This window comes from Embiotoca jacksoni, unplaced genomic scaffold (genome assembly GCF_022577435.1).
Source record: "Embiotoca jacksoni isolate LCO1_2020_lvr unplaced genomic scaffold, fEmbJac1.0.p SCAF_2, whole genome shotgun sequence".
NCBI lineage: Eukaryota > Metazoa > Chordata > Actinopteri > Embiotocidae > Embiotoca > Embiotoca jacksoni.
The window spans coordinates 2,843,954-2,871,748 of NW_027185340.1; the positions used below are offsets into that span (position 1 = coordinate 2,843,954).

The 27,795-nt window shown below is 40.5% G+C and overlaps 1 protein-coding gene across 7 annotated transcripts; it reads right to left on the minus strand.

Moving 5' to 3' along the window:
* Positions 1-685: 685 nt before the first annotated feature.
* On the minus strand, positions 686-27,760 carry mid1 (midline 1). 7 transcript variants are annotated; one of them, XM_069153928.1, is made up of 11 exons: positions 27,740-27,760; positions 13,021-13,742; positions 10,808-10,867; positions 6,849-6,944; positions 5,677-5,784; positions 4,094-4,242; positions 3,871-3,998; positions 3,121-3,264; positions 2,400-2,561; positions 2,090-2,297; positions 686-1,801 (listed from the first exon to the last, which is right to left on the minus strand). In XM_069153928.1, the coding sequence occupies exons 2-11, from the start codon at positions 13,684-13,686 to the stop codon at positions 1,456-1,458; spliced, it is 2,067 nt and encodes a 688-aa protein (XP_069010029.1). In that variant the 5' UTR covers positions 13,687-13,742; positions 27,740-27,760; the 3' UTR covers positions 686-1,455. The 7 variants fall into 7 exon arrangements, with proteins under 7 accessions (XP_069010029.1, XP_069010026.1, XP_069010023.1 ...); XM_069153925.1 differs by lacking the exon at positions 27,740-27,760 and adding an exon at positions 23,416-23,448; XM_069153922.1 differs by lacking the exon at positions 27,740-27,760 and adding an exon at positions 21,008-21,242.
* Between the last annotated feature and the right edge of the window lie 35 nt (positions 27,761-27,795).

A 27,795-nucleotide genomic window follows, 5' to 3' on the forward strand; every position in this document is an offset into this window, starting at 1 on the left:
TTCTATTAATTGGGTTATGGATAACTTGCATTCACCAACTGATCCCTTGATTACATTATTATAAAACAATTTTTGTTTTATTTTACTGCTTTTCTTTATAGATGGTTCTGACAAATTGTTTCATTTAACTGTTTCGAAAATTGGTCATTATCTTTCTTTTCTTTTCTTTTTTTTTGAAGAGCTGAAATTATTTGTACACAAAGAACTGTGTATCATTTCCTATACTTATACAAAGAGCTTTCAGTATGTCTTTACACACAAAAATGAACACATCTCAAAATGCAGTCCTGGTGGCATTAGCAAGGAGGAGGAGGTAGCGTTCACGTATTGCAGCTTTGTCTGCAGGGTGTCTCTTGGGGAGGTCAAAAAGAGTTCACATTTTTATTTTCCTTTTTTGCTCTTTGTTGAAGGGAGATGCTGCAGAGTTCAAGCCACGTTACTCTTGTACAAAAAGAGATGTCAGAGCACATCTTGTCAAAAGTTGTATTTTGGCTCAATGCAGGTCAGACTGAGTTCTGTAAAGCAACACTGACACTTTAAGTGGTGGCGTTTTTCTTTCACTACATTGTGAGAACTAGTGCAAGCTTGATAAGACGTCAAATAATACATTAACAATTACGCACTGTTAGGAACATTTTGTAGCTTACGATACATCTTTTTAAAAAAAAACAAGGAAAGTCGCACATAAAGTGAAGTCACTTTTATTAGATCTTGTCAAAAAAAATTAAATGTGAAAATTGCAATGAAAATCTGCTTTGAAATGGATACAAGGAGGAAATGAATCCTGAGATGCTAAACTGTGCTAAAGCATTTACAGATAATAAATACGTTTTACTCTGAATTGTTGAATGAACCGATTTCAAATTAAAATGTCTGAGTAAAAGTATTTTTTTTTTATCTATTTACGTGCCTTTCATTTAAAACACAATGACAAGTAAACATTTGTATTATGGCGAAAGTGGCTTACAAATACAACTTACAGTGAAAACTTTGTTCAAAGTGCTACGAATTAAGAAAAATCATTCACAGACATTACATTTAAAATTGCCTCTATCAACGTTGCAGAAACGTTTAAAGAGTCCCCTCTTCACTTGCACTTAAGTGTTAAAATCACCCTCAAAAGGACATGAATGGAAAAGTGTGTAATATGAACCTCAAAATAAAATACAAAAATCCCATTTGTAAAAAATAATACATTTGAAATTGTAAGCAAACCCTTAAAACCACGCAGCAGAGTAATGTACATAAATGTGCAAAGCAAGGTAATACATTTACAAGTGCCTGGAAAACAAGTCTTAAATTATTCTAATTCATTTCAACATAGGCTTGCTTAGGAATGTACTCCAAGGCCATTGTTCTGTTGTTGGACGTTGGAAGAATGCGGTCGTCACAGTTTAAGAGGTGCAGGCAGTCTGATCTTTTCTTAGATAGAATAAGAAAATCCAGCAGGTCTTGTCAGTTGTAGTCCGTCCCCTCTAAGTGATCGGGGATGGGCAGTCCACTGAGGATTGTTAAACATCTATTCCACACATTGAACACAGGGCACACGGGCTGAGCGAAGGAGATGTCAAACGTGTACAAGTGCTGAGAGCCGACAGCGTCGTAGAAAGACAGAGATCCAGAGTCGTAGTCCAACAACACCCCGAGACGCCTCAGGTGGGGTGACGGCTCGATGGGCAACTCCTTACTGTTGTGACGCACCACCCACGAGTTGTTGCAGCGCGACAGCACCCAGGAAGCTGAGTTTTTGCCAACCCACTCATGTTTTGGTGCAGACTTATAAGCAATGCCCACTGCAAACCTTCGTGACAAAAGAAAAGGGAAAAATGTTCATAAATACTGCTACATTTCTGGTATTGTACGTATGAAACAATATCCATGAGGAAATAAATTCAACTGAAAGACTTATAGGCACAGTGAGGTTTTAAGCTAAATAAGCCCACAATAGCGATGCATTAAAGTGTGTGCCAAATTTCATTGGACTCTATCCGGTAGTTCTTGAGATATATCAGTCGGGACTAAAGTGGTGGACCGTCCGACAGGAGTCAAGCCATTCAGCTACCATGGCTGAAAACATAAATGTCTTTACCATGTGCTTCCTCCTATCAGAGCCTCCCAGTAATGGCGGCCACTGTCGATGTACACGTTCCCTGTGACACCGTAGCTGCTGTGGCTGGAGAAGCGGTCCTGACTGTGGCTCTTCTTGGACGACGTCTCGTCCCGCTCTACTGTCAGGTTGTCATGGGACACCCTCAGTTTCCGGTGAGCGGACTTTGCGTCCAGTTTGAATGGCTGACCTTTAATTAAGGCAGAGGCGCATGTTAGTTTGTGAGATGCATTCATTAAAATTCTCAAGGATAATTAATAACATGAGTAACTCTGGGCAACTGTTGACGTACTGTTGGTCTTGAGTTTCCCTGGGTCACTGCTGCGGTTTCCAGCCTGGTTTATGGCCTTCACTATGAAGATGTACTTGGTGCCACACTGGAGTCCATGCACAGTGTAGTGATTTTGCTTGATGTTTGGTACTATCATCCAGCTGTCAGCAGAGTTACACAAACCTGCAGCCCCGACACACAGAAAGTCACAAATTCACACCAAAGTATCCTAAAATGAATCTGAAGTTAGTTGGGAACAAAATAGTACAGCTGCTATTTCTGACTCATCAGTTATATCATATATATCAAACATAGTCTAATTATCACTTGTGCAAGAATGCTTGAGCACTGAGGCACATTAGAATAAATTGCTTGATAGAGCCCGTTGTGATTGTATTATGGCAATCAATTCCAAGTCTGCAGCTTGTTTCAACCCCGAGATCATATCAAGTTTATGATGTGCATCCATGATGTAAATCCAGTCTGACTGTTATATTTCCACCCCTTCCGAGACACTGCAGAAATTGCGGTGTACTTTGGTGACATCTAATTACCCATAAGAGCCAGGACCGAGCTCTCCTGTCCTGCTGTTACAACCCGATCTTATGTTTGAATATTTTAACATAGCCCCCAAACAATTTAAAGTCTCTCAGAAATCCCTTTCAAATGCCTCCATCCTCTTTATGTTTTCCACCACAGACAATATTCTGTATTCCCATAAGAAAGCTAGATGTGGACTTACTGACAACATTAGATTGCCTGGTGTAGATGGCGTACTGAAGTTCATATGACACGACAACGAATTCATCATCTGATGTCCAGTGAACTGTGATTGTGTCATATGAAGCCGTGCATAGTTCTTCGCGGATTACTGGTGGATCCGGTGCTGCAAACGGAAAACAAAAAGCACATGTTGTCCAGAGAGTGGATTTAATTCGACCCTCAACAACATCAAAATAACAAACAGAAAAATATGTTGTCCAACCCGGTGGTGGATAAATACCATTCATTTGTGGTTTTTTTTATTCTGGCAAGTGTAATTAATCTAGGTTGGAGTTCCTCCAGCTATTACATCCACAGCCCCCATGCAGAGTTAAAGTCACGCAGCACAACAGGAGCTTAGCATAAACAATCCAACCTGTTTCATTCAGCCGAAAATAAAACCACTGCTGCCTACATCGTGAGCTTTTTCGTTTTCTGCCACTCGCTAAAAGGCACATAGTTAAGATACAAACACCCTGCCTCTTTCCGTGCAGAAGCCTTTAAATGACAGAAATCCATAATTCAGTGAGATTTCAAGTGCATTTTTTTTAGAGGAACCTGACAAATCATACAAAACTAAATATTGAAGAATTGCAGAGTGTGCAGCTGAAAGATGCAGTTACAAACTAACTAAAGTCATCAGGCACAAGCAATCGATTAAAGTAATTCAGACAGGCTTCATGACAAACAATAAAATATTGAGTGCTTCAACATGTAAGACCTGACTCACCTGTGAGGTAATCTAAGCTTTCTAGCATTTTCTTCTCCCTTGTGAAGTCCAAAGCAAACGTATCAAAGGTGTCATTCAGGTTCATTTCTGGTAGCAGGATCTGAGAAGATGCCGTTGCCATAGAAACTCTATGATAGAGAAGGAAATACAGTAAGAGATGCTGGCAGTTTTGTGCACTGTATCCATTATTTGTTATTAGGGTTAGCTTTCACTGTTCTTTCACCTGTCACAGACACTCTTAGCTGTCTGAAGGAAGCGAGGTTGGTCCGTCTCCTTGAGGGTTTGGTCGGCCTGAGTGATGAGAGAAGAGGACCTCTCGATGCACTGCTTGCAGCTCGCTATCTGCTGGGCTAGTTTCCTCAGCCTAACAGACTGGACAGGAAATAGGAAATGCAGCTAGATGAATGGTTTGGTAAATAACCAACCAAAATATGACCTGTGAGGTGTCATCCTGCCAGATGCTAGATTGGGTTTCACCTTGCCAATTACAAATTTCCTACTGGAGGATAAATCTGATTTACACTGCGAGCTACAACCGGTTGCTGTTCTTGGATTAGAGGTGTATATATGAAACATCCCTCATGACACTGCCATAGTAACCGGGCCATCCCAACCCCCCCTCTTTGCCTCAAAGGCTTACTGGTTGAAAGCAACCCCACAACCTGACGTGAGGCATGGGGTGAGGAAGGAAAGAGCCGTTCCCCAGAGAGGACCATCACAGGAAACAGGGCTGATCTTACTCTGACGCTGAACACACAGTGCCACCACCTCTCTAAGGACATTTAACAGGGGAAAAGGAAGGGAAACGATTCAAGAAGCATTGCACTTTCACATTAAATGTATGTGAACACTGCGCCACAAGTACTCCAAAGCAGATTTCTAAAGCTGAGGACAAAATAAGCATTAACCTACAAGTTTGCTCAAACAAGTTTACAAAGCCATACAAAAGGAACAGTTTTATTCCACTTTCAAATCAAAAGTAAATGACATTTCATAACCTTAACAGCATGTTTATTGTAACCATGATACTCCTCTATTTTACCCCAATCTCATTTTCCCTCTCTCCCTTATACCAAATTGTTTTTGTGACAAAATATAGCTAAACAAAGGTAAAAATATCTCTGCCAATTTACTCTGTGATGGTCCACATTCAGAGAATAAAGACAAATGACCCGTATGGTCAACTCAACTGCCAATTACAAAGGTATTTCACTTTATTTTTTAAGATTTTATTTTACTATTATTGCAGTACAGTGGCTTTAAAAACATCCTCAGTGGACAACCTGAATAAAAGCGACCTGTCTGCATGTGAGGTATGTTGTCAATAAACATGCTGAAATGTCTGATACAGCTAAGGAACCGACATCAGTACTGTCACCTGAAAGAAAATATCTGTCTAGAGTCGGCTAACATTAGCCACCCTTAGCTGCTGGTCATACCAAACCAACTACGGCTGTAAGGGCAAAACCACTGAGAGTAAAAAGTGGAGTGAATGTGGGTTTTATTTCCTTTGAATTAAAATTCAAAGTAAGAAGAAAAATATGTTTGATTCCTTTAAACGTTACATACACTCGCTTTAGGCAGTAACATTTTGAAGACATGTGTTTTTTACCCAACAACAGTAATTTGTTACTGCTGCATCCTAACAAGAACAGCATGCATTTGTGTGTGTGTGTGTGTGTGTGTGTGTGTGTGTGTGTGTGTGTGTGTCTGTGTGTGTGTGTGAGGGGGCAAGGTTATCAACACAGACAAGGTGATAAACAAGCAAACAAAGGTTATCAAGATACAAAAGGCGATAAACAATACCTTCCCCTCCTTTATCTTGGTCGCTATGATTTGTCTTCGCTGCTGTATGATATTAATCAGCAGGTCACACTCTTCCAGCAGCTTGTTCTCTTGCCGTGTTGCATTTACCTAGAAACAGCACAAATACAGATAAGAGGCAGTAGGTAATGGTTTTTTTGTTTTTTAATTCATTTGCTTTGGACAAAATGTCCTGCTGCACTCATGAAGGTATGTGCTAGTTTAAAATCATTATAGCACACATTACTAACGGCACAATTTATTTTACGCAAACCCCATGTGACAGAAAACCAGATAAGAGAAAAGCATTCAGTTGTCCTCGTTCACAATTTCTCTTTTTACCCGTCACATGTGAGAATACGGGCAACGTATTGAATGACATTCAAATTTACCAAATTTCTTGCTGACTTTTTAAAACTCTGCATTACGCAACGTTAATTAAAAATGCACAGTGCAGTGAAATAAATCATATTAAACGATAGAGCCGGACCAGTTTATTGGTAAGAGGATTTTATTGTCCGATGTTGGCCTATCATATGTTGGTACATGTGTTGTCGAATACGTATGAACACTTGTTTTACTGAACTTAATGCAAAAACAGATGCTTGGAGTACATTAAAAATCGGGGTTTTTTTTGTTTGTTTTTTTATTAAACATCTAGTTATTTATAAATATTATATTCCCAGTAAAGTATATTGTTTTAGTGTAGTGATGTCATTTTGGACAATGAAGTTTATTTAAACTGTAAAATATCTTACCCCCATTACATATCTTTGTATCAAGTCCTTACCAAATTTTTGCTGATAGATTTATGTTGTGTTGTATCTTTGGTACTGACAACGGCCACAAAAATCCAGTATTGTCGGGCTCTTTAATACAATATACCATAATCATCCTTCATTTTATTGTTTTTTTTAATATTTTTTATAAATATTTATGTTAAATGTATATTAATATTTATCTGCTAACATTATCTGAAAAGACTCAATATGCAAGCACGTTACAGAAATTATTGATCTATAGACTAATAAGCACTCAGTCTTGTTGACATGATAAAATGCCGCTCTCAGATACAGTAATTCATCATGGTGTTAATAATTTAATGAGTTGTTGCCCATGAAATGCCACGGCGGCTGAGAGGCGCCACCTGAAAAGAAACAGATAAACAACCTCACCTCCACATGTTGGCAGGTTTGGATAAGTTTGCCCATCAGACTTTCCAACTCACTGGTCCTCTTGATTAGACTGCTGAGGTTGGAATCCAACGCTTGCTGCAAAACGAAATTGAAAGGGAATATTTCATTACATACAGCTCCCGCCATCAAACTGTAAACAGCTGAATAAATCTTGGTGGAGAGTTAGGTGAATGGGAACATAAGGACCATTTTCTGGCCCGTGTATAATGAGCCGAAGGGGGGGACACTCAAAGCTGACACTGGATAAGACTGACCACATTTGGGCTCTGATCAGTGCGAAGCCCCTCGGTTCTGCCTGCGTGCCAAAGATCCCATCATAGTGCCCACAGAGCTTAGCAGAGCATCTGCCAGTGATTTGGACAACTAAACCCGGGCCGTGTTAATCACTGACTCAGATCAAAGGCTTATGTTTCAAACTTAATCTCTTACTGTAATTGGGCAGCATGATGATTGTGTACAGTGATGGCACAAAATGTCCTCTGATATTGTTTTATTCTTATACTTAATAAAAGATTGTGCAATTACATTAGAGTGCTATTAATGATTTAAATGAGAACCGAATAACAGTCCCACCATACCAAAAAAAAGATTGACAAAAAATTGACAGACGGGTGTTTTAACACAGACACCAAACGATGAAATGTAAATTAGTAGTACTTTGTGATGATTCAACGAAGTAAAAAGAAACCTGAAAAAATGCCTGTTAAAGTCTTTTAATATACAATATATGAACGGATCTGTAATTTTCATAGTCAAAGAATTACTGCCTTTAAAGTGCACAGTACTGGGATATAAAATATTTGTTTTGAGATGGCAGTGAATTAGATTTAATCTACAGTTGTTCTGCATATTTTTTTTAAAAAAGTATAAACATTATAAACCATGGAAAACATTTCACAAGCACCAAAAATAAAAATCTGAGCAAGATTCCTTTGATTAAAAAGAAAAAAACTGGAAATAGTCAAAGACGAGAGCAAACAGGTAAGAGGAGCCTGCAAAGATCTGAAGCGTGAAGCAAATAGCGGGAAGACCTCTTTCATGTTAGATGTTTCACATTGTGATTTCATAAGGCGGGTGCGTCACTGTGTGCTAAAATAGTAAAGGCTTTATTTCACTGCACTCATGAATATGATTTATTCATATGGAAAAGAATGTGATGAAAGCCATTTCAGATGCAGTGCTTCAGGTACAGGTGAAGAGAGTTCATAATTTCAAAACTGCCGAATGAAATATAACACATTTATCAAAATGATGTAGAATATAGCCAAACGTATACGTTTTACAGACTCCAGTCTTTGATTATGACAAGTGTCACACCAGTGAAGCCCTAAAGAGCAAATGGAAAGCGTGAGACACAAAGTGAGTTCATCTCTTCTAACATTGTGGTGCACTCACTTTCTCAATGTGCCTAAAAATATGGCTTCTCCTGAAACATTAATATTCTTCACATGTTTAGACAGCTCTCTCTAATGGAGGTCTCTTTCCTAAAACCATTTAAAGCCGATGAGAGGAAAGAATAGCCGCTTCCTTTTGTATGCGAATGCTTCTGGTTCCACACCTTTGCTTTGGCCGGCCCCTCTTCCTTCCTCTCGGGAGCCCTGACAGGTCACTGTCAGGACTTGGAGTTTTATCCTGTGTCAACATCAGACATTTTACACGTTGGCTGCCACTTCATCCTGTGAACACCACAGGTCCTGTTACACAGCCGTGATTTGGACTTTGTTGGAGGGCAGTTTAAGCTCGAATTAAATCAGTCCTACTCAAGTGTACAAATATATATTTTACACTTAACTGCACTGCATTATAATCCCAGAACATATACTTTATAGGTATTCACATAATGTGTATACCTAAAGTGTTTGACTCGTGGGTTTCTCATCCGACCGTAACCTCCAATTTAAGTATGTAAAGACAAATCATGTAGATTTATACTGTGCGTTGGGTAGTGTTGTATAGTATGACCCTTTTTAAATGGAAGAAACTTTAATGTATCCCAGTAGGGACACTTGAAATGAACAGAGACATTCATTGACATTATTAAAAACACCTATACTTTCCCTACGGTGACAAGTTAAAAGGTCAGCTTTGAAAAAAGGCATTTAAAAGACATCCCAGTCATGGTGGGGGTGAAGGCCGAGTCCAAACCCGTAACAAATCTAAACGGTTGAGATTACATTTGAATCAGAGATTGAACCCTAAAAAACCATCATGGCGTGCGCTTCATGTTCCATGCGCCTCGACATATCTTTATAAATTCTTCACAATGTGCTGATAAATGTGCAATGTTAGCCGATTTTTTTGTAACGCATTGAAACGCATTGAATGCAATGACGCATACGGCTTTCTACTAATCATGGTCAGGAAGCAGAAGTGTTTCTGACACTACAGCGGGCCTGTTAATTGATAGATTTTCATACTATGTGATCCAGCTGACTAAATGTAATATTTTTTGAAAAATGAACTGGCCTGCTGACTGAATAGGGTTAGAGGGTCTTTGTAGCTTTCACACATGATGCACAGTAAACCAGATGCCTTTAAATACTGACGTTTGAAAAAATTTAAACCTACAAAATACGTGTAAAAAAAAAAAAAAAAAGCTTATAAAAAGATCCAAACAAAGAATTATGTAATTACGTTTACAACTACATCTTCTTAAATTAGGGCTGAACAATATGGACAAAATAAAATATAAATTTTTGACCAAATACCTCAATATCGATATCGGGGATGACGACTGGTTCTTCCACAAAATATTTACACAATGAGATTTGTTTTCAATAAATAATCATCAGTAATGTGGATATGATGACCAAGTGGTAAGTTCAGAAAATTACATTACCCCACTGTAATGCATCCGTTAAAACTTGTGCCATATCATAATATTATGATATCAAAAAGACTATATTTAGTCACATAAAAATACTGATATAATATTGATGTATTGCGCAACCCCGGATTTGGTGTATTCGATTTGAAATCAGTACAAACTTCGAAATGCCTACGAGTGACTGTTTTGTCTGTTTACGTACAATCTCTGCAATTGGCAAGCGAGCTGGTGTTTTTCCTTCATGCTTCAGGCTGCAACCTTAAATAGGATTGTACTGACATACAAATATTGGATGGATAATTACACATATAATGCCAAACCAGGATCATGTCACATATTGCTCCAATCTGGCTGAAGAACTAACACACAAACACCAACACACACTCAGGCTTTTACAGTGTCATACTATCCCTTTGTGGGGGAATTTCTGAGAAATGTGAGGCACTGTGGCTGTAAACATGTGCCTGAAAAAGACAGAAACTATCAACAAGCTCAGCTGCATGCCACCTGGGTCCTGTCCTGTTTGCCATGAGAAAAAAATCTATTCTTTCTAAAATGGGAATTACCATTTCCTGTTTTACTTGAGCCTAATAACTGTACGTAATGTGAGGTCAACACGACACAAACACAGATGAATACATTAATTAATACAAGCCCTTGTAAAATGTCGCCGAGCAACTGAATACTGAATGTGAGTAATCAGTAAATATCATTCAACAGAGAAAACAGATCATAGCGAGTAACAATCTACAAGAAGATAAAATGGATTCTGTCCGTCTTAATTTACCCTAGAATCGAATGACTTTAATCATCTGGAGGATGTTATTCTTATTAAAGACAAGTAACAACGTTAGTGCACTGATTAACTACATATCAAATAATGAAAACAACAACAGACTCACAAAGCTAAATACACGAACTAATTCATGAAAAAACACAGGCTACATGTCTCATTACTCCGTGGTACAGACCGGTTGTAGCTAACGCAGAATGCACTTCACTTTCATTTCACTGATTTTGTTCGATCACTTTAAAAGTGACATTCAGGTTGAGGCTGATCCTTACAATAAATCTGCCCTGAATGTGTAATTGAAGAAATGATGCAGATCACCTGGTCTGCCTCCTGGTGTGAACGATCACGCCCCACACAGAGAAAGCGGCCAGGAGATTTCTGCGCAACGACAGCATGATCAAACAAAGGAGAAGGGTTAAGGCTGGTCCTCTGACCTACGTTCCCAAAATGCTGCAAAAAGACTGTTTGCATCCCAATTCCACAGTGACCAAGCATTGAGAAAGAAAGGAGCGGGCACAAAAGGGTTATGAGTGATACTTGTGATACATAAAACCATCCTTTTGTGAGTCATGCATGAAGACTTTTGAGTGTTTGTGGGGGGAAAAAAGGAGGACACTCTTTTTTTTTCATGCAGTCTATGCCATGCAGTTCTTTGAATAAACATTGGAATGAATTTAGGAGAACTTTTACTGAACTGAAAAGCTTTTTTCAGCTGAGTTTTAGACCATTTCCCCAAATTACAATGATAGATGTTTGAGGCTCTGAAAGAAATTGCTTTGCTGCCTTGTGTGTGGTTAAGGCAACAGCGTGGCACTTTTTTTTTTTCACATGAATAAACATTCAAGCCCTCGCAAAACGAGGTCATACAAATCTGATAAAGCCTATCCTTGTCAAACAAATCTCTATGTGTGTAAAAGTAAACAGAGTTTTAAAATTTAACGTCCGGTGAGACATTCTCGCCCAGGCCAGATGAATATAAACTCTGGGTGGAGTATGTGCACCTCAGGCTTCGCTGGCCAAGCTGGCTAACTCCCAGTTTAGTTCAAATGCTTATTTGAATAGGGAGAAAATAATTCAATCGTACAGCTTTTCCAGACTTTCCACATTATTGGACGAAATGGATCAAATTTTATAGTAAAGCAAGTCATTTCACAGGGATTGTGAAGTCTTTTTTTCATTTATCCATCATTTATCAAATTTATCCAACGTTTCACAGCCGTAACAGTAGCTTAGGGCTAGGCTACGTTGCCTATGGCTTTGTGAATTTTACCCAGAGATGCACCTGGACAGCTGCAGCTTCCTCAAACCTGCAATTTGAAAATACCTCAGTTGGTGGTCAGTCCCTTTCAGCTATGTAGCCGAGATAGCAATCATTGAGTGTGGAGAGAATCCAGCAATTCACACTCAGTTTGGGACCGTTTTTGGGTGCCATCCAGGTACTTGTATTGCATTGCATGTTTCCATACTTGTTAATGTGAGTGCACTTATGCACTTAAAATAGTTAATGTGACTACGTAAGTTTGCTATGTGGAACATACATGTCAAATCATGTGTCGACAGCTTTTTGTAAATACTCTCGCTGGCAGAAGAGAGAGAGAAAAGCGCCGCAGAGCAGATTTAACTCACTGTTTCACAATAAAGCTCCATAGCACAACTGCCTAGCTGTGGACCATAAAATGAGCCTGTGATGTTGCTAAAACTGTCACAGACACTTTGTGAGTTGGCAAAACACTGACGTGCGAAGTAAAAATTTCTAATGATAGAAACTCATTTAGTTTGCAGCGGAAAAGAAAGCGGAGCCTCCTTCATATGCTTCACAGCTAACGGCTTCCTCTCATGTCTTATTGATGTCAGCACATCCGCTGAAAGTGAGCAGCTCCACTTAACCTAAAACTGTGAAAGCCGTCAACAATAAAGAGCTTCCAACTCACACACTGACATGTTATTGTACAATCTAACTGAGTAAAGAAGTCATCTGGTAGAGTTAGTTCTCTCACACTGGCGGTAATTAAACTGTTTGTAAAATTCCACTGTAGATTTGCTTCATAATTTATTAACAACAAAAAACGCAGCTGCATCTCTCATTATAGCGTACTGCAGTATTAAATTATTTGTACTTGCAAAGAAAATTACATTGCATTTTTTAAAGTAGCTAATTATTCAGCAGTTTCTTTTAAAGCATCTGTTTAATATAAATTGCACAAATCGTAATCAATTAATGAGTTTCAATTTTCTGTGTCTCTATCAACACTTCTAATAATTTACAGATGAGCTAGGATTTATGACTCTGTGACTGCGCATATTTCATTACTAAAATAAAGCAACTTCTTTTTATCAAAAAATGGAAAGGCAACACATTTATTCTCTGCTTTTGCACCTGTCACACTGAGATACTATAAAAACTGAAAAGGGCTTTTTCACAAGTGCAGAAATTGTCTTTAAATTTTGTGGGGGTAACACTGGTGGGAATGCTATTTTTCCGCTGCATCGCAAATCCCAAAGCATTCCTCCAACTACAAATCGTTTCTTACCTTGAGTTTGTCATATCGGTCGCCGAGGGCTGCCACTTGGTGGTCTCTGTGTCGGCCGACCAGCTTACACAATGCACAGATCAATTGTTCATCTGTCACACAGTACATGTTGACCTTCTCATCCTCATGCTCCAGACACATGAGGCCTCGCAGATGGGAGTCCAGCAAGGGCTCGATTAGACGGTGGCCCGTGAAAGGCTTCTTGTTGGGATGGGTAGCCTTCAGACACTCCTCGCAGTATGACACCTCGCAGGTGACGCAGGTCTTCACGGCGTCCTGCGGAGGGTCCTGCTCACAGAACTGACACTGCACGCGGTCACCGGGAGACGTCATGGCTCTGCTGTCGGGCCCGGCTCGCTCACGCCGAGTCTCGTTAGGAGAATTTGGTCCGCTTAAAGAAGCCTTTTGGTAACGGTCAATGATGTTCTGCAGGGTTACGTTGCGCTTGAGTCCCTCTAGGCCCCTCTGGTTAAGGGTGATGACATAGCGACACGTTGGGCACTGAAAGGCGCTGATTGACTGAATTGTCTCGCTGGGGGTGCAGTGGGAGACCAGGATTCGGTGGGCACAGTTGAAACAAAGACTGTGAGCGCAAGGCAACAGCAGCGGGTCCTCAAAAAGCTCCAGACAGATTGGACAGGTCAGCTCCGACTCCAGTGTTTCCATCTTCAGGCAAAACAAAGTAGAAGTCTCAGCGAAATCCAGGGAAGCTGATCAGCTATCTGCAGAGATGACACAGAGACAAATTACAGACGTATAATGGAAAAAATAATTTAAACTGTGGGAGGGCGTTAACAATAAGAGTTAATGAGTTGTTTATTGACTCAATTAAATTGAAATGTTTTTATTTTTCTGAGGTTAATTAATAAAGAAAGTCGAGCTCCATGTTGACAAAGCATACTAAACAAAAAAATGCAATAACACTGACATCATACAAACTCTGCCCTGATTATCAACGACTTATGATAATAAAAACAAAGCTGAATATGAAAGCATGAATACAAATGTAAATATTTGAAAGCGATATCTGATTATGCAGATTAAATATATTGCAAAAATAAAACAAGCAAGCAAGAGAATACTCAGCAAAAACAATTGCTTGCATATGATACATAAACTTATATAAAGATCTCTGTCTGGTCTGTTTGGCTGAACTTACAACTTCAAGGCTCATTTTAATTTGGCACAGGGAATGGTCTAGCCTGTCCGCATGTGTTCTTCTCTATACTGTAGCCCGTAGGCCAGCAGGCCAGCGAGGACTGACAACTCAGCCAAGCAGAAGTCTATTGGCCTGCTTGCTGATGGCTGGGGCTCCACACCATCACAGACACTAAGCCTTTGTTCCCGGCCAGTCAGACACCCCAGCTGCGAGTGGACACACTGTGCTCACAGCGTCTCTCTATGTGAACTCTCTACCTCCACTCATTATGTGTGAAGAAGGCAAAAGCTCATTATCAGGACAGTCGGGCACAAGTATCCTTTTGAAGTTGTGAGGATACAGCAATTACCTCTGAGCTACAGACCTGGGCTTGTTCATTCCACTCTATTCAAATTCTCACAGACATTAAGTTGTCTCACTGTACTGTACGAGACAAGAAGCAATTGTTGCACTTGTCTCCCGTGACTGGGATGCATCTGTGGGCCATTGTTCCTTTGCTATTTAAAAAAAAAAAATCTATGGACAAAGCGAGAAATGCAGCTGTCTAGAAAGGATCAGAGACGACCTCTTCACCATCCAAACCCCTCAGTCTTCAATTAAACACGTAAAACATTCAGCCTATTGTTTTAAAGTTGGTATTATTTCACTAACGTATTAAAATTTTTTCCAGATGCTCTTAATTTTACGTAATTAATTTCTCATTAAATTCAAACATGTTTGGGTAAGTATTTTCGACATATCTAAGTGTCCCTCAGAGACATGAATCTCTTCAGGTTAACAAAACTGTGGCACACAAAACAAATTCACTACTTGTTCAGCATTTTATCCACTTTTCACTTTGAAACACACAGCAAAGCTAACAACATGCTGCCCTCGCAGGTCTCGTCAAGCAGGTTAAGTTCCTGATTCAACCAGGATGTCCTAAATACAAAATGAATACAGCGCTTTGTATAATGAACACAATGCAAAGATGCTAATCCTCTGATGTCATTGCCTGTGGTATAAACTTTCCTGAAGATACAAAAAGCTTGTAAAGTAACACTCTGGCAAAGAGCCTTTGAAAACTGTGTTACAGCCCCAAGTTCAGTACGCACTCCTGAAAGCTCTCCCATTCATACACAGTTTACTTTACCCACCGATGGATTTCGCCTCACTTTGCACTGCCGAGACATTTTTGCTGAAGGAAAACGTCTGACCTGAATCATGAAAATATGTTTACAACGACAAATAATCGACAGTCACAAACTCCGGCATGCTGTAGAGAAATGCATCCAAATGGCACAAGTCTTCACAGCGCTCAGTAATCCCGCAGCAGAGCTGTCATTAAGCAAGAGATTGAGCAAGAGGTAGCAAGCACAACAGGAAAAGTTGCCCGACAATTCCAGGAAAGCCAGCTCCACCTACAGCTGGAGCTCTGGCCAGCACTGGAAGAAGAGAGAGGGAGCTGACAACAGCGAGAGAGAGTGAGCTTGAAAGAGAGAGGGAGTCACAATCTGCAAATAAGCGGAGGCACAGGATCATGCAGAGCCGAGTCCACGTCCTCACAGGCAGGTCAGTGTCCTCTCAGCCCTGCCCATTCAGTAATTCAAAGGATCAGTTTCAGGTTCCCTTGTGTGACTGTCCCTCTGCTTTGAGCAGCACAATACTGCCGATTGGAACTTTTCCTGGCAATCCCCACCAGGGATTCAAAGAGAGAGGCTTCACACACAAACACAGATGGGAGAGTGTCTGAGAGGCAGCAGGACTCATCTGTAACAAGAGAGAGAGGAACTCTGCATTTAACAAACAAGGCGATGTGGAATCAGTGAATTACATCCCAGTGTGTTATCTGTCCTCAAAGAGGTTTTAAGATACGGCACATTTCAAACATGCAGCTTTACAGATAAAGTAATACTGTAGAGTCCCTCAACAAACACTGAAAGACAGTAAACATCCACCACAACACTCCAAATGAAGACAGCCACGACGTAACATCACACACCACATCTAACTCTGTCCCTGCTGGCCATCATGTGGGAGTCACAGAGGTACCATCTGTTTACCATGTGCCTGTATTTCCAGACACACCCCTGCTGCGCCCCATTTCCAATTCTCCTGTCATTCAAAGGAGTCCTCATAATGACTATCCTCTCTGAGAGACAGTTACACACTGTAAATATTCAAGACACGCTAAAGTTCAGACAAATCTGTGGGTACGAGCTACATTACTCGGGAGCTCCACATGGGAATGCGACTGGCACTCCCCTCCTTCCTTCCATACAGTCTCCAACTGGGAAGGAATTCAGCGTCACGAGACCAGTGAGAGAATCTATTTGAATAAATGACCGTGTAGGAAGAGCAGCAGGAAAAGATTGATGATGACAAAAAGGATCCAAAGTTGAATTTAAAAATAGCATTTCAACCGCCTGTATTGATAAACAGTGTATTAATATGTTGTTGCTATATTCTTGTTCTCAGAAGATGAAGAAGGACTAAATATGATGACAGATCCATTTGGTTCTCACAGCTTCAACAGTGAAACAAGTTCAGAACTGTAGCGCAGCATTTAAGACATGAAAATCACACAAGCATGGTTTATAATAACCAGATACAATCTGGTCTTGTATCACAAAATCAACATTAAATCAATAGATTACTTTATCAGATGTGTTTTGCAAATTATTTGAGGATAAATCTGTGTAAAGGCCCTCGTTTTGGAGCCAAACTTTCAAACATGAATTATCAGTTGGTGGTTGATACTCTACTTTGTACAGCAGAGGTGTAATTCAAAATTCTTAAGGCTATTAGCGGATAGACAGGTATGAGATGTATGCACTTAGCTCTTTGTCAAATGATGAACTTGAGTACTGACCTAACATTTAGAGTTTTATTTGACTGGGAAGTGTCATTTAGAGATGAAACAATTACAATGCCTCAGATATGAAGACAATTTCCTGCTCTAGCACTTTCTAATCCTTTTGGTTATGGTCTTTTATCAGCCTTAATGATAGCTCTGAACCATGTATTCAGAGACTGAAAGAGTGTGATTGCTCTTTGTCTTCTTTCCTGGGGCTGACACCTAACATATTTATCTGTAATCCTGTCTTCACAGCGTAGCTGTGACCAATGTGTGGCCTGTTGCTGCTCCCTAAAGCAGCCAGCTCAGCAGCGGCCCACTCAGGCCTAATGTGATTTACAGCTGCTGCAGCACAACCCAGCTGATTACACTGACAAATCTACCTGATCTGCAGCAGCACACATTACTGAGATTAGCCTAATGGAGCCTGGCCCTGAACACCAGCCACTGATGCTGTTATTTAAATAATTACAGAGGGCAAGTTAATTACTAATCTAAACATTGCAACAACTGCATTTAAAAGGTATCTGTCAAACATGGCTGCACGGAAAATAATAACAGTGGCATAAGTTTTTGCTGCTGTAATGAAAGTATTGGCTTCAGCCTCCCTCCAGTGTGAAGAGGTGGTTGTATAATGAGATTCAGCTGAAATCTATAAAGTGCATAATGTTTTTAATAAGTTTTTAACAGACTAAGAAATGGAAACAGAGGTCTAGAGGTCAGCCAGACAAGTTCATATCCCCCCGTCTTTCACTTCTCTGCATGCTTACTGTCTGTTCTGTCTGCACAGGTCATCCTGGTCAGCATCAGAAGCTGCACCAAAATCTCATTTCCTCTCCGTGGCTTGGCAGGTGTCATCAGCGGGGAAAACGCTGTATCCTTTTCCACAACCACAGGAACTTTACAGAATGTCACTTTCCAAGCATGTGAGCTGCAGAACTGTGTTACTCACAAGTCCAGACAGAAGAAATGTCTCACGGAGCTGGGAACTATCGAACTATCGTTAAAAGTCCAAATGTTCGATCCTGTCTTTATTTATCCGTCGTCGCTCATGTGAGGATAAGCAATGTAACAGACGTCATACAAACAAGAGCGAGACCTTACTGTCGTGGAAAACACTCACGGAGCGCCATCGCGCGGCTGATTTGGAAACTGCCAGCAAGCAAGTTTATCTGTCTGAACTCAAAACGTGTCCTTTGTAACCATAAAACATGCCTCGTGATGACATTTTGCAATTCACAAAATAATAATAATTTAAAGAATTGTGCAAATTTATTTTTATCTGTTCACAAATTTTGTCTCCAGTCCCACCCACCTTGAATTAAAACCAATGCATCAGCTCTTTATTATGTTATAAAGGCCTCCACATGTGTTGCCATGGTGACAGCTTTATGTCTGTTTGTCACACCAGTGATCAAAGGCAATGCTACTCTGTTGGGAAGATGTCTAACATTCCTCCTCACAGGAACAAGATAAGTTACTAATTAACAGGGGCAACCACAGCCTCAACAGCTATATGTCCCAGTTTTGTTCTTCATTAGCTTCATGTAACAAGACTCCAATATGCTTTTATGCACGTGAGCCTGTCACAAACTGTGTCCAGATGTGCCGCCAGAGTGTATATGGATGTTGCAGGGGAGCATGTATCTTTTTATCTTATCAGTAGATGGTATTTTGCAGGTCATGAGGCCACCAGCTTAAGGATGAAAGGGTGGTTTTATGCTGCGGTAGATCTCCAAGTCCGAGAAAAGGTAGTAAAAAAAAAAAACTTTTACGATGAGCCAGAAAAATATGGCACTGAGAAAAGGTAGAGATCAGCCAACTAGCTGCACCTTCAGAAATAATGTTGCAAAGCTCACTGTAGTGATTGCTCCAACGAATGATATCATATTTTCTGGATAGAGTTCATGTAGAAGTATGTATTTAAGGAAATGCTCTAAAGCAAACACTAAAAAGCTGCTTTGACACTCGAAATCTACCTTGTCTACTCCCACTCTCTCTGCCACTTTTTAATTGCAAAATCCCCCTCGGCCTTCTCGCTTAGTCATCCTATCTCTCAAGCATCATCCTCTGTTCAAAACCAGAAGGAGTGCACACAGCGAGGCCAAACAACTTTTAACAGTTTCCTGCCTGGAGTCTTGGAAACATCTGATGACTCATTGTTTCGGGAGTGAAATCACAGAGGAACAGTTGCGCACACAGAGTTAAGAATGACCCTGTGACTTACCTGCCACATGATTACAGCCGTAAACAAGCAGGAGCAGGAAGGAGCCACCTCTAAAGTCAGCCTGTGTTGATGTAGGCTGCAACCTCTGCAAAGCTGATCCACTGCCGTGGTCTGAACTTGAAGCAAAGTGACTCGTCTCTCTGTACTCCCTGTGAGTTTCTGACCCTCTAACCCTTTCCTCTAAGCCCACTGAAAAACAGTAGGAGGATCAAAACTCACCACCCCTTTCTGTCCTCTTGCTGAGAATTGTATCTATCCCATATAAGATGTAGTGGGCTGCAAATTGTTGCATTAGCCAATCGTATGAGAGGGGCAGGACTTTGTGTCGGTTTGGTCTATCACTCAGGGCTATTAGAGCATGGCGTGCTGCCACAACTCTCGACAAAGCCTCGTTGTCATCCTCAAATAAACATCTTTCAAGTAGCTGAGCAGCACACCACAAAAACAACATTCAGTGCATTAATAACGCATTCCTTTTTTTAAATGTTTTTTGTATAATTGGTAGGATTGCATTTTACAAATAATGTCAAACATATTCAGGCCACATTTGAACTAGTTGTCGTTTGCAAACTTGGTTGGAAATGTGTTTCACGCTCTAGGCAAGATTCAATACTGTCAAATGAAATAGGGCATAAACAAACACAGTTATCAATTCTGATTAGATTCTCCAGACAGGACAACAGCAATGATTTGTCTGTGGCCTACAGCCAGTTGTACCACAGTTATATGGAGGGATATTGATAGATTATCAATTACTTTTGCCACACAACACTACTGACAAGTGACGTGCATGCCGGTCAAGAAAACTGCATTGTGCAGGGAATCAGCTTTCAGTCAGCTTTTATCAAACTCTACAGCAGCCTCATTTCTTAAAACAATCACACCCTTTTATTTTTTTATGTGGACACATTCACTGGCATGGAAGCACGCAGGAATGTATCGTGGTCGCGACAGCTGACTTAGATAGTGTTGAAAGTTGTTTCAGATTGTTGGCATCTGCTCGCCAGTCTAAAGCTGCATGGAAAATGCTCCCAACACAAACATGTGGCTGATGGGATTGGCATCTGAATAGTGAGGCTGATCACAGAAAGTTTGATCAGTTTCTTCACTCTGGAGTTGAGTTTAGTCTTAAACTATAAAGTATGAGCTGAATAGTTAGATGCCATTACCTGAGACGACCTTGTCAGCAATGTCAGTTTCATTTCTTTTTTGTGCAAATGTAAAGCAAATGTTTATGTTATGAGGTAAAACCACAGCACCCGAGGCATGGATTGATTTGGATTAACCGCCAAAGTCGCAGCCCGGAGTCCTTGTGCTTCAGTTTACCTTTCGTGGTTCAAAAAAGTAGGAAAAGATATGTGAGAGATAGTAAAACAACTTAGATTATAAGAACAGTTGAGAACAACTTGAACAGTAACGTAAACACATTATCATCTTGGAAAGTGCGGGAGAACCAACGCAAATCCAGCAGTTATGTCAGCACAATGTGCAGCTTGGAAACATACGCAGTGAAGCGTAACCGGCAGAAAAACAGACCAAAGCCACACAGCATTGTTATTGGTTTATATTGTGGTCTCCCCTTTCCTGTAAATCCAAGGGAAAAAATCTGATACGTTTCAAACACAGACACAAAAATATGCAGAACACTGTGAAGCATGTTTAATTTAGCACCCTAAACTCTCTCAAAGCCAAAGTCAAAAGTCTAAAAGAGACTTTAAGGGGACTTTTAAAGTGTCTTCCACTGGAAATGCAGATCATGCCTTACCTCACAGCCTGTTACTCAAGACAGTCCACAGTCAGGGTGACAGATGAATACAAAAATAAAGCCCAAAAAGAGATTTTTCTGAAATCACCGGCTCTCCTCAGAAGCCCCCTTCAGCTCCTACTTTCTGTCTGGGTTCTGCTGCTTCATCTGTCTCACCGCTATCTCTGAAATTCTCCTCACACAGCCTCTTCCTCTCTAATCCTCTCTAAAGGAAGCCGAAACTGCTCCAAATGGTTCAACTAGGCGCCGACTTCTCAGGCTTTTCTCTCTTTGTATTATTTTGTTGGCTGGGATCATTAACTTAGTCCCATGAGAACATAAGGAGGTAAATACCCCCTCCACCTCCCCTCCCCTCCTTCCTGTGGGAGGCTGTCAATCACATGTGATGATGAGGTGGTGAGGGGGGTGCTTTTAGCCACCAAGGAAGCACTCCTGATTGGTCACCAGGGATCAGAGGTGCCTTGCATGACAAATGGGAGCTTTGGATGGTATTGTAAAGATGCTCAAATGAAGTTACATTTATAATAGACTTTTAAAGAGCTCACTCATTTACATGACATTGCAAAGAATACAAAGCCATGGAAATGAGTGTGTAATCAAAGGTGACAGCAAATGTCTATTTTACACATCTGAATTCAAGAAAAAAATTTAATTTATGTGTTTGAATGTGACGGTCAACATGAATAATGACAGAATCTTCAAATGACTCTTTGGTACAGTCTGGACACTCAGCGGGGGGACCGTGAGGGAAGCATAAAGCTTCCGTTGCCATGGCAGTGTGGCAAAAGCAACGATGCATCTTGGCGCTTGAGCCAAATGCCACTCTAATCTTTTCACTGGCAAACCTTCAGCTCTCTCTTCACAGCTTGTTTGTTTTTCAGTCAAGCCCACTGCTGTCTGTCACTGTCCACTTCCTTCCAACATCAGCATGCCAATCTAAAGTCTGCTGCATTTTGTAAGGAGAGGAAATGTGTAAAGATGCTGTTAGCGGGACAACAATACCTAAGAGAGGTCACTCTCCCCCGGTGACCACGACTAAACTCTCACAACCAGGGAGAAACAACACATGAATTAAGCATGACTTCCTCTGTGACTCCCATGGTTGGCTCATTCAGCAGGAATTACCGACACAATGATTGATCTGTAAACAGCACAACACAAATCCATTTTCTATGTAAAACACAGACAACAAGGCTACATTAGGCTCAAATCACTCCTTAGATGAACAATACCACTTCAGTAATTTACAGCAAGGACATCAACAAGAAAGTCTCATTGCCCACGCCAAAGCCACATGGTGCAAAATACATATAGAGCCACAAATTACTTCACTACTAACTAATATTCATTTCAGTGCAGAATGGTTTGCTACTGCAGGGTCACGCCCCGTTCTGAACTGCAATAAACCTCGAGTGGAAAAAATGTCTGTTTCTGTTTTAATCATCCCATAAAAAGAGAACTCGTCTGGACTGTGGTTTTAGCAACTGTCCCCACCTCCCCCGCTGGAAACCCTGATCAAAACTGATCAAAATATTTATTTTTGTGTGTTTCCGTTACTTAGTAGCTTAATTTTCATGTCAAAACAAATATACTGTACAGTTTAAATCCAGATATCTGACATGTTATGATAGATAAACTTTGACTAAACAGAAAGTTACTGTTATAGCAATACAAATGAACAAAATAGGTCTCCAAACAATGTGAAGCAATTCTGGTTTTTGTATGTATTTGTACAAGCGGCAAACAAGATCCTCATATTTTTGTTGTAATCCTAAAATTACTTCCAGAGAATATGTTGTATTACACTGTCCATATATTTCCTTATCAATAAATAACAGCACTGTCGGAATAATGACTCAAAACAAATGAATATTCATCCCCACTAAATAAGGCCATTTGCTGCCGGAGGCAGTTCTCTTGGTGACAGTTGGCACATCAAGCTGTATTAATTGGAAAAAGACCTGAAAAGGGCCAGAAATGTCCTCCTGAAAGAACAGATAAGATGTTGGAACTAAATAGGCTGTGAAATCAAATGTTACATAGACTTTGATGGCTTGAGAAAGTAACAGGATTTCTCTAAAGGCATAAGAGCAAGCAGACATTTGTAAACTGCATCATCATCATCATGTTATAAGCTTGGGATTCACTGTGGTGTTTGAGCTGTTTCCAAGTGCAAACTTGTTTCATGCTGAATAAAGAAACACCAAACTATGCATGTAATCTAAAGTAAACAAACATGTACCAAAAAAAAAGAAAGTATAAGGTAACAGCTTTGGAGGGGATGGCCACATGACTGCTTGATCAGCATGAGAAAAAACAGCAAAGGGTCAAAACAACCTCACAACAACCAGAAGCAAATCAGAACAGTTCTAATAGATTCAGCTGAATAAGCAGTACATTTTACTTACATGCTCTAGTCCACAGTGATCCTCTATAATGCAGGTGTAAGACGCAACCTCCAATGACAAGTCATCTCTCTATTTCAGTAGCACATGGAGGAGAGATTAAACAAAACACACAGAAGCATCCTGGCTAGTCTCTTTCCACACTCCCTCCCTCATTGCTGAAGCTCCCCACCCTTTACCCCATCCCCAGCCGTATGCTCATGCGAGCGTAAAACATGCCCGGGAAGCGTCACTTCCACTGGGCCATTTCATGGCTACTGTCTCCATTAATGCTTGGGGCCCATTGCCTCCTCCCCCCCTCCTGGGGTTGAGCTCTTGCCCCTGGCTCCCCACCCTCTCAATAATAAGACAAAGAGGTAACAAATGGAGAGACAAAGGGTGGTGCACAAACCTTGGGGACCACATTTTGATGAGTTTCTAACTACACAGCGAGGCCTCGAACAGATGGGATCAGTCTCCAGGGCTGTGCTGCATCGTTGCATTTGATACACAGATCTATACATCCTCACAATAAATGCTGTTCTCTTCTGCTCAATAAATGGCTCTCATCAGATCATATCGCACATACAAATGAAACACAAAACAGAAGATCTTTACAGTGTTATGTTTGCCATTAAGACCACAGAAATTGCAGCAATTAAAGTCTGAATGTACATGCCTAATTGAGTTAGCACACACTTTGGCATCAAGATAGTCTTTTTGAGTGCAAACACTGATCTAAGCAGCAGTAATTATTTTCCTAACTAGGACAGTCCAAAAGAATCCTAATTTTGCCAGTAAACAATAAGATGAAAGCGTAGCCTGCCCCCATCATGGCAAAGGTTCAAGATTTTAATTGCTCTCATCCCCAAGGCAAGCTGCCCATAACTAAGCAACACACACACAATCAATCCAAACATCAACCAAATGAAAGAACACATTAGTAGCAAGCCAATTAACACTCAGCAATTTATCTTTGAATTTCAACACAAGTGTTACTTATTGCAATTTAATATAGTATCTCAAAGACAATCTGCGCTTCCTCATTGTTAAAGCAAGTTGTACATGGTAGAAACTGTAAGTGTGAAAAGTACAAATCAGCCAATGTCCACATGCATTTGGTTTGCTTCATGTTTAGCTGGCAGAACATATAGGACTTCTGCAGGCAGTGACCTGGAAATGACTCTTTGATTAGTCAGAGTTTGCTGCAGCTTCATTGGTGCTTTGTTAATGGTTTTGCCAAAAGCTGAATTATTTGTCACCCTCTTTAATGTTTTATTAAAACAAATAGGCTACGTGCTGTGAGCTTTAAAAGTGAGTCTGAATATAGTGTAAGATCATGTAAACAAGCACATTGTGAAAGTTGAAGGATTCCCCGTCAACACAATCCTTAAATAGACTCTGTTAATATTTAAGTTGTTATAGCCATATTGAGGATGTAATAAAGTTGTGTAGTCATTTACTATATGCTTTCACGGAATGAATAACATGTACGTGCAATATGAGAGACGCGACAAAAGATCAAAAGAAAAAATGAAGGTCATAAGGAAATATTCACATATCATCTACCAAGAAAACCAGTTACACTTTGTGGTCCAAATACTTCACAGTCTGGGGTTTTTCTAACGGGACTGAAAAAGTGTAGGAGTTTTGGAACAGTAAGGTCATATGTTATGTTTAGTCCACACCACAGCCCCGTAGCCTGAAAGTCTTGGCTTCCATTTTTTTCCTGAAAAAATAAAAAGTCTCCTTTTGAAAGGCTGCGGTGAACGCCTGCTACATTCTTTACTGGCTTGGAGAAGTCTGTAATTGCTTCCAGCTTCTGAGGGATCAACTGTAGAAAACTGGTGTCACATCTTTATCACAAATCTCCTGCCGACAACACTGAACTTATCTTATCAACAATGGCGCTAGTGAAGCTCTCAATCACTCTCCTGCCTGCTAACTCCCAACACAAAAAACAGTCACGATTTACAAGCAGCAGCAATTAACAACTCCTCCAGTCCAACACAGGCAGGTATAAAAGTTTCACTTTCAACTCTCCAATGAAAAGCTTAAAGGCCTAGTTGTTCTTACATTCTCTGAAACAGAGACACCATTCGAACCTCCTACACCAAGATATGCTGGAGGAGGGCGGAACATCTGCTGTGGTGAGCTGTGTTGGCGTGTCCGAGGAGACTGTCAGGAGCCAAAGGCAGCAGCCCAGCTGTTGGGGATCTGGGTCAGCTGCATCTAGGGCTGAGGGATGTTTCCAAAACACTCTCCTGGTGTTAATACATTTTTGACAATTTGCTCTGTAGCACTATCAGTGATAACCGCCAATGCAGATGCTCTAACGGTTTGAAAGCGACTCAATCGGATCACTTTCCTGCTTTTACTGCTTTTTAGTGTGGCCCCTACAGATATCCTCACTCACACTCCATCTACATGCCAGTGACAGTGTCAGGATACATTCCTCAATCGTATCCTATGAAGCACATTCTCTGAAGATTAAAATGGACGAAACATTAGCAGAGGTATCACCGAGAAAATAATATATATTATATAATAATATTCTTCAGCTGCACCAGCTGCACACACACACACACACACACACACACACACACACACACACACACACACACAAGCCCCTCCCCACCCCATTCCCATGTGCAGTTATTGGCTCTGACAATGAGTGTGACCCTGCATTAGCTGTTCCAACAGCCACACCCAAGAGATCACAGCTGTTGATAGAGCTGTCACTGCTGATCCAAGAGAGGCAGCTTTGTTTATGATTTGGAGTGAAGACGGCAGAAACGGAGCTATCAAATGAGCACAAATGGGATTTTAAGAGGTTTAAATCGGAAGGCATCCAAAGCATGCCGGGTGTTACGGTTTCACATGGGAGAGGACCCAAATGCACAACACTGAGGCAGGATGTGAAGCAACTAAAATTAATTTCACTTACAGAGAAAGGTTGACATTACAAATGGCAGGCAGGTGATCCCAAAACAGAAGGAGAAACAGAGTCCAAAGTCCAGGCAGCATCCAAAGGCTTTCAAGATATTCACAAAGAAACAGAACTCAAGGAAATCTAAGGCTTAAGGTACCTGACAAAAAAAAATATGATCTGGCAGACTAGAAGTATTTGGTGGGCTTATTGTCAAAGAGTCTGCAGGTAAACATAGAAGGGAACAGGGAGCAGGTGAAGTGGGCGTGGCAGGCAGGAAATTGGGTCCAGAGAAAGAAAGACTGGGGACCTCTGGTGGGTGGAGGGCGTGATACAGGGAGTAGACTGAATAAGACTGAAAGATCAACACCATGACGCAGAGAAGTAATCAACTATTCAGTCTGTCTTCTCTAGCCAGTTTATGTATAATGCAAAAACGAATAGGTGAATAGTATTCAATACTTCAGGTCCAAAAGACTAATATTTAAAAAAAAAAAAAGAAGAATACTTTAGTGCAGTCTCTTAAAACTGAAGCAAAGGGAGAGTTTCAGAGCAATAGTAGATCCAGATGCTTGCATGAAAGAAAGTTCTGAAGACCCGAATGAATTTACCAGAGTTCCCTATCCACAGTTATTTGGCACAAATACACATTCTGCTCTTTCTTAGAATAACATGGCCCTGCTTTAGTTCCCATCAAAATAAAAGTGAGGATAGTGATGCCGCTCACTGGAAATTATAAGCTATCCTGTAAAAATACACAAAACTGAAAATCTTGGCCGACCTCGAGTATGACAACAAAATTCTCCGTGCACAGGAAATGTTACATTTTTGCCGCTTCAGTAATTTGCCAGCAGTTGTTTTTTCTGAGGAAGCTGATATATCAGAACTGTATTCAGTTGTCAGCAGATGTGAGGCATGTGCAAACAAGAGTGAACTTCTTCAAGGCAACATATCTGGCTCCCCTTTAAATTAACTTTCTGACTGGTAAACAACCGACAGTCTTTTAATCCTTTACTCATTCGGTGCTGTGCTCCTTGATATGGAAACCAGTTTGTGCAATCCTGTGCATCCATGCATGTGTTCCATTTAGTGCTTCCCTGAGTGTTCATGACTACAGCGTGATGATTCTTCAGGTAGAATAAATTGGCATCCAGGTATCACACATGAGGTGCAGTGATTGGTAATACTACTGTAATAAAAAAAAAAAAAATCATAAATTCTTTTAAAGAAGATTTCCACTTTGCCAGAAACCAAATGCAGAAGGATTTAGGCCCTCGCAGTCATCTTTACTGACTCAGCACAGCTCTAGTGAGTCATCTCACTGCTCCATCTGAGATGATTATCATTGAAATGAAATGTAAGTCTTGGCATACACTCCCTAAACCCAATGCTACTAAATGTTTCTTCATCAGATCTTACCTGCTTCCCCATGGCTGCGGTTGTATGTGTCTTTCCCAGGTGAATAAATGAAAGGC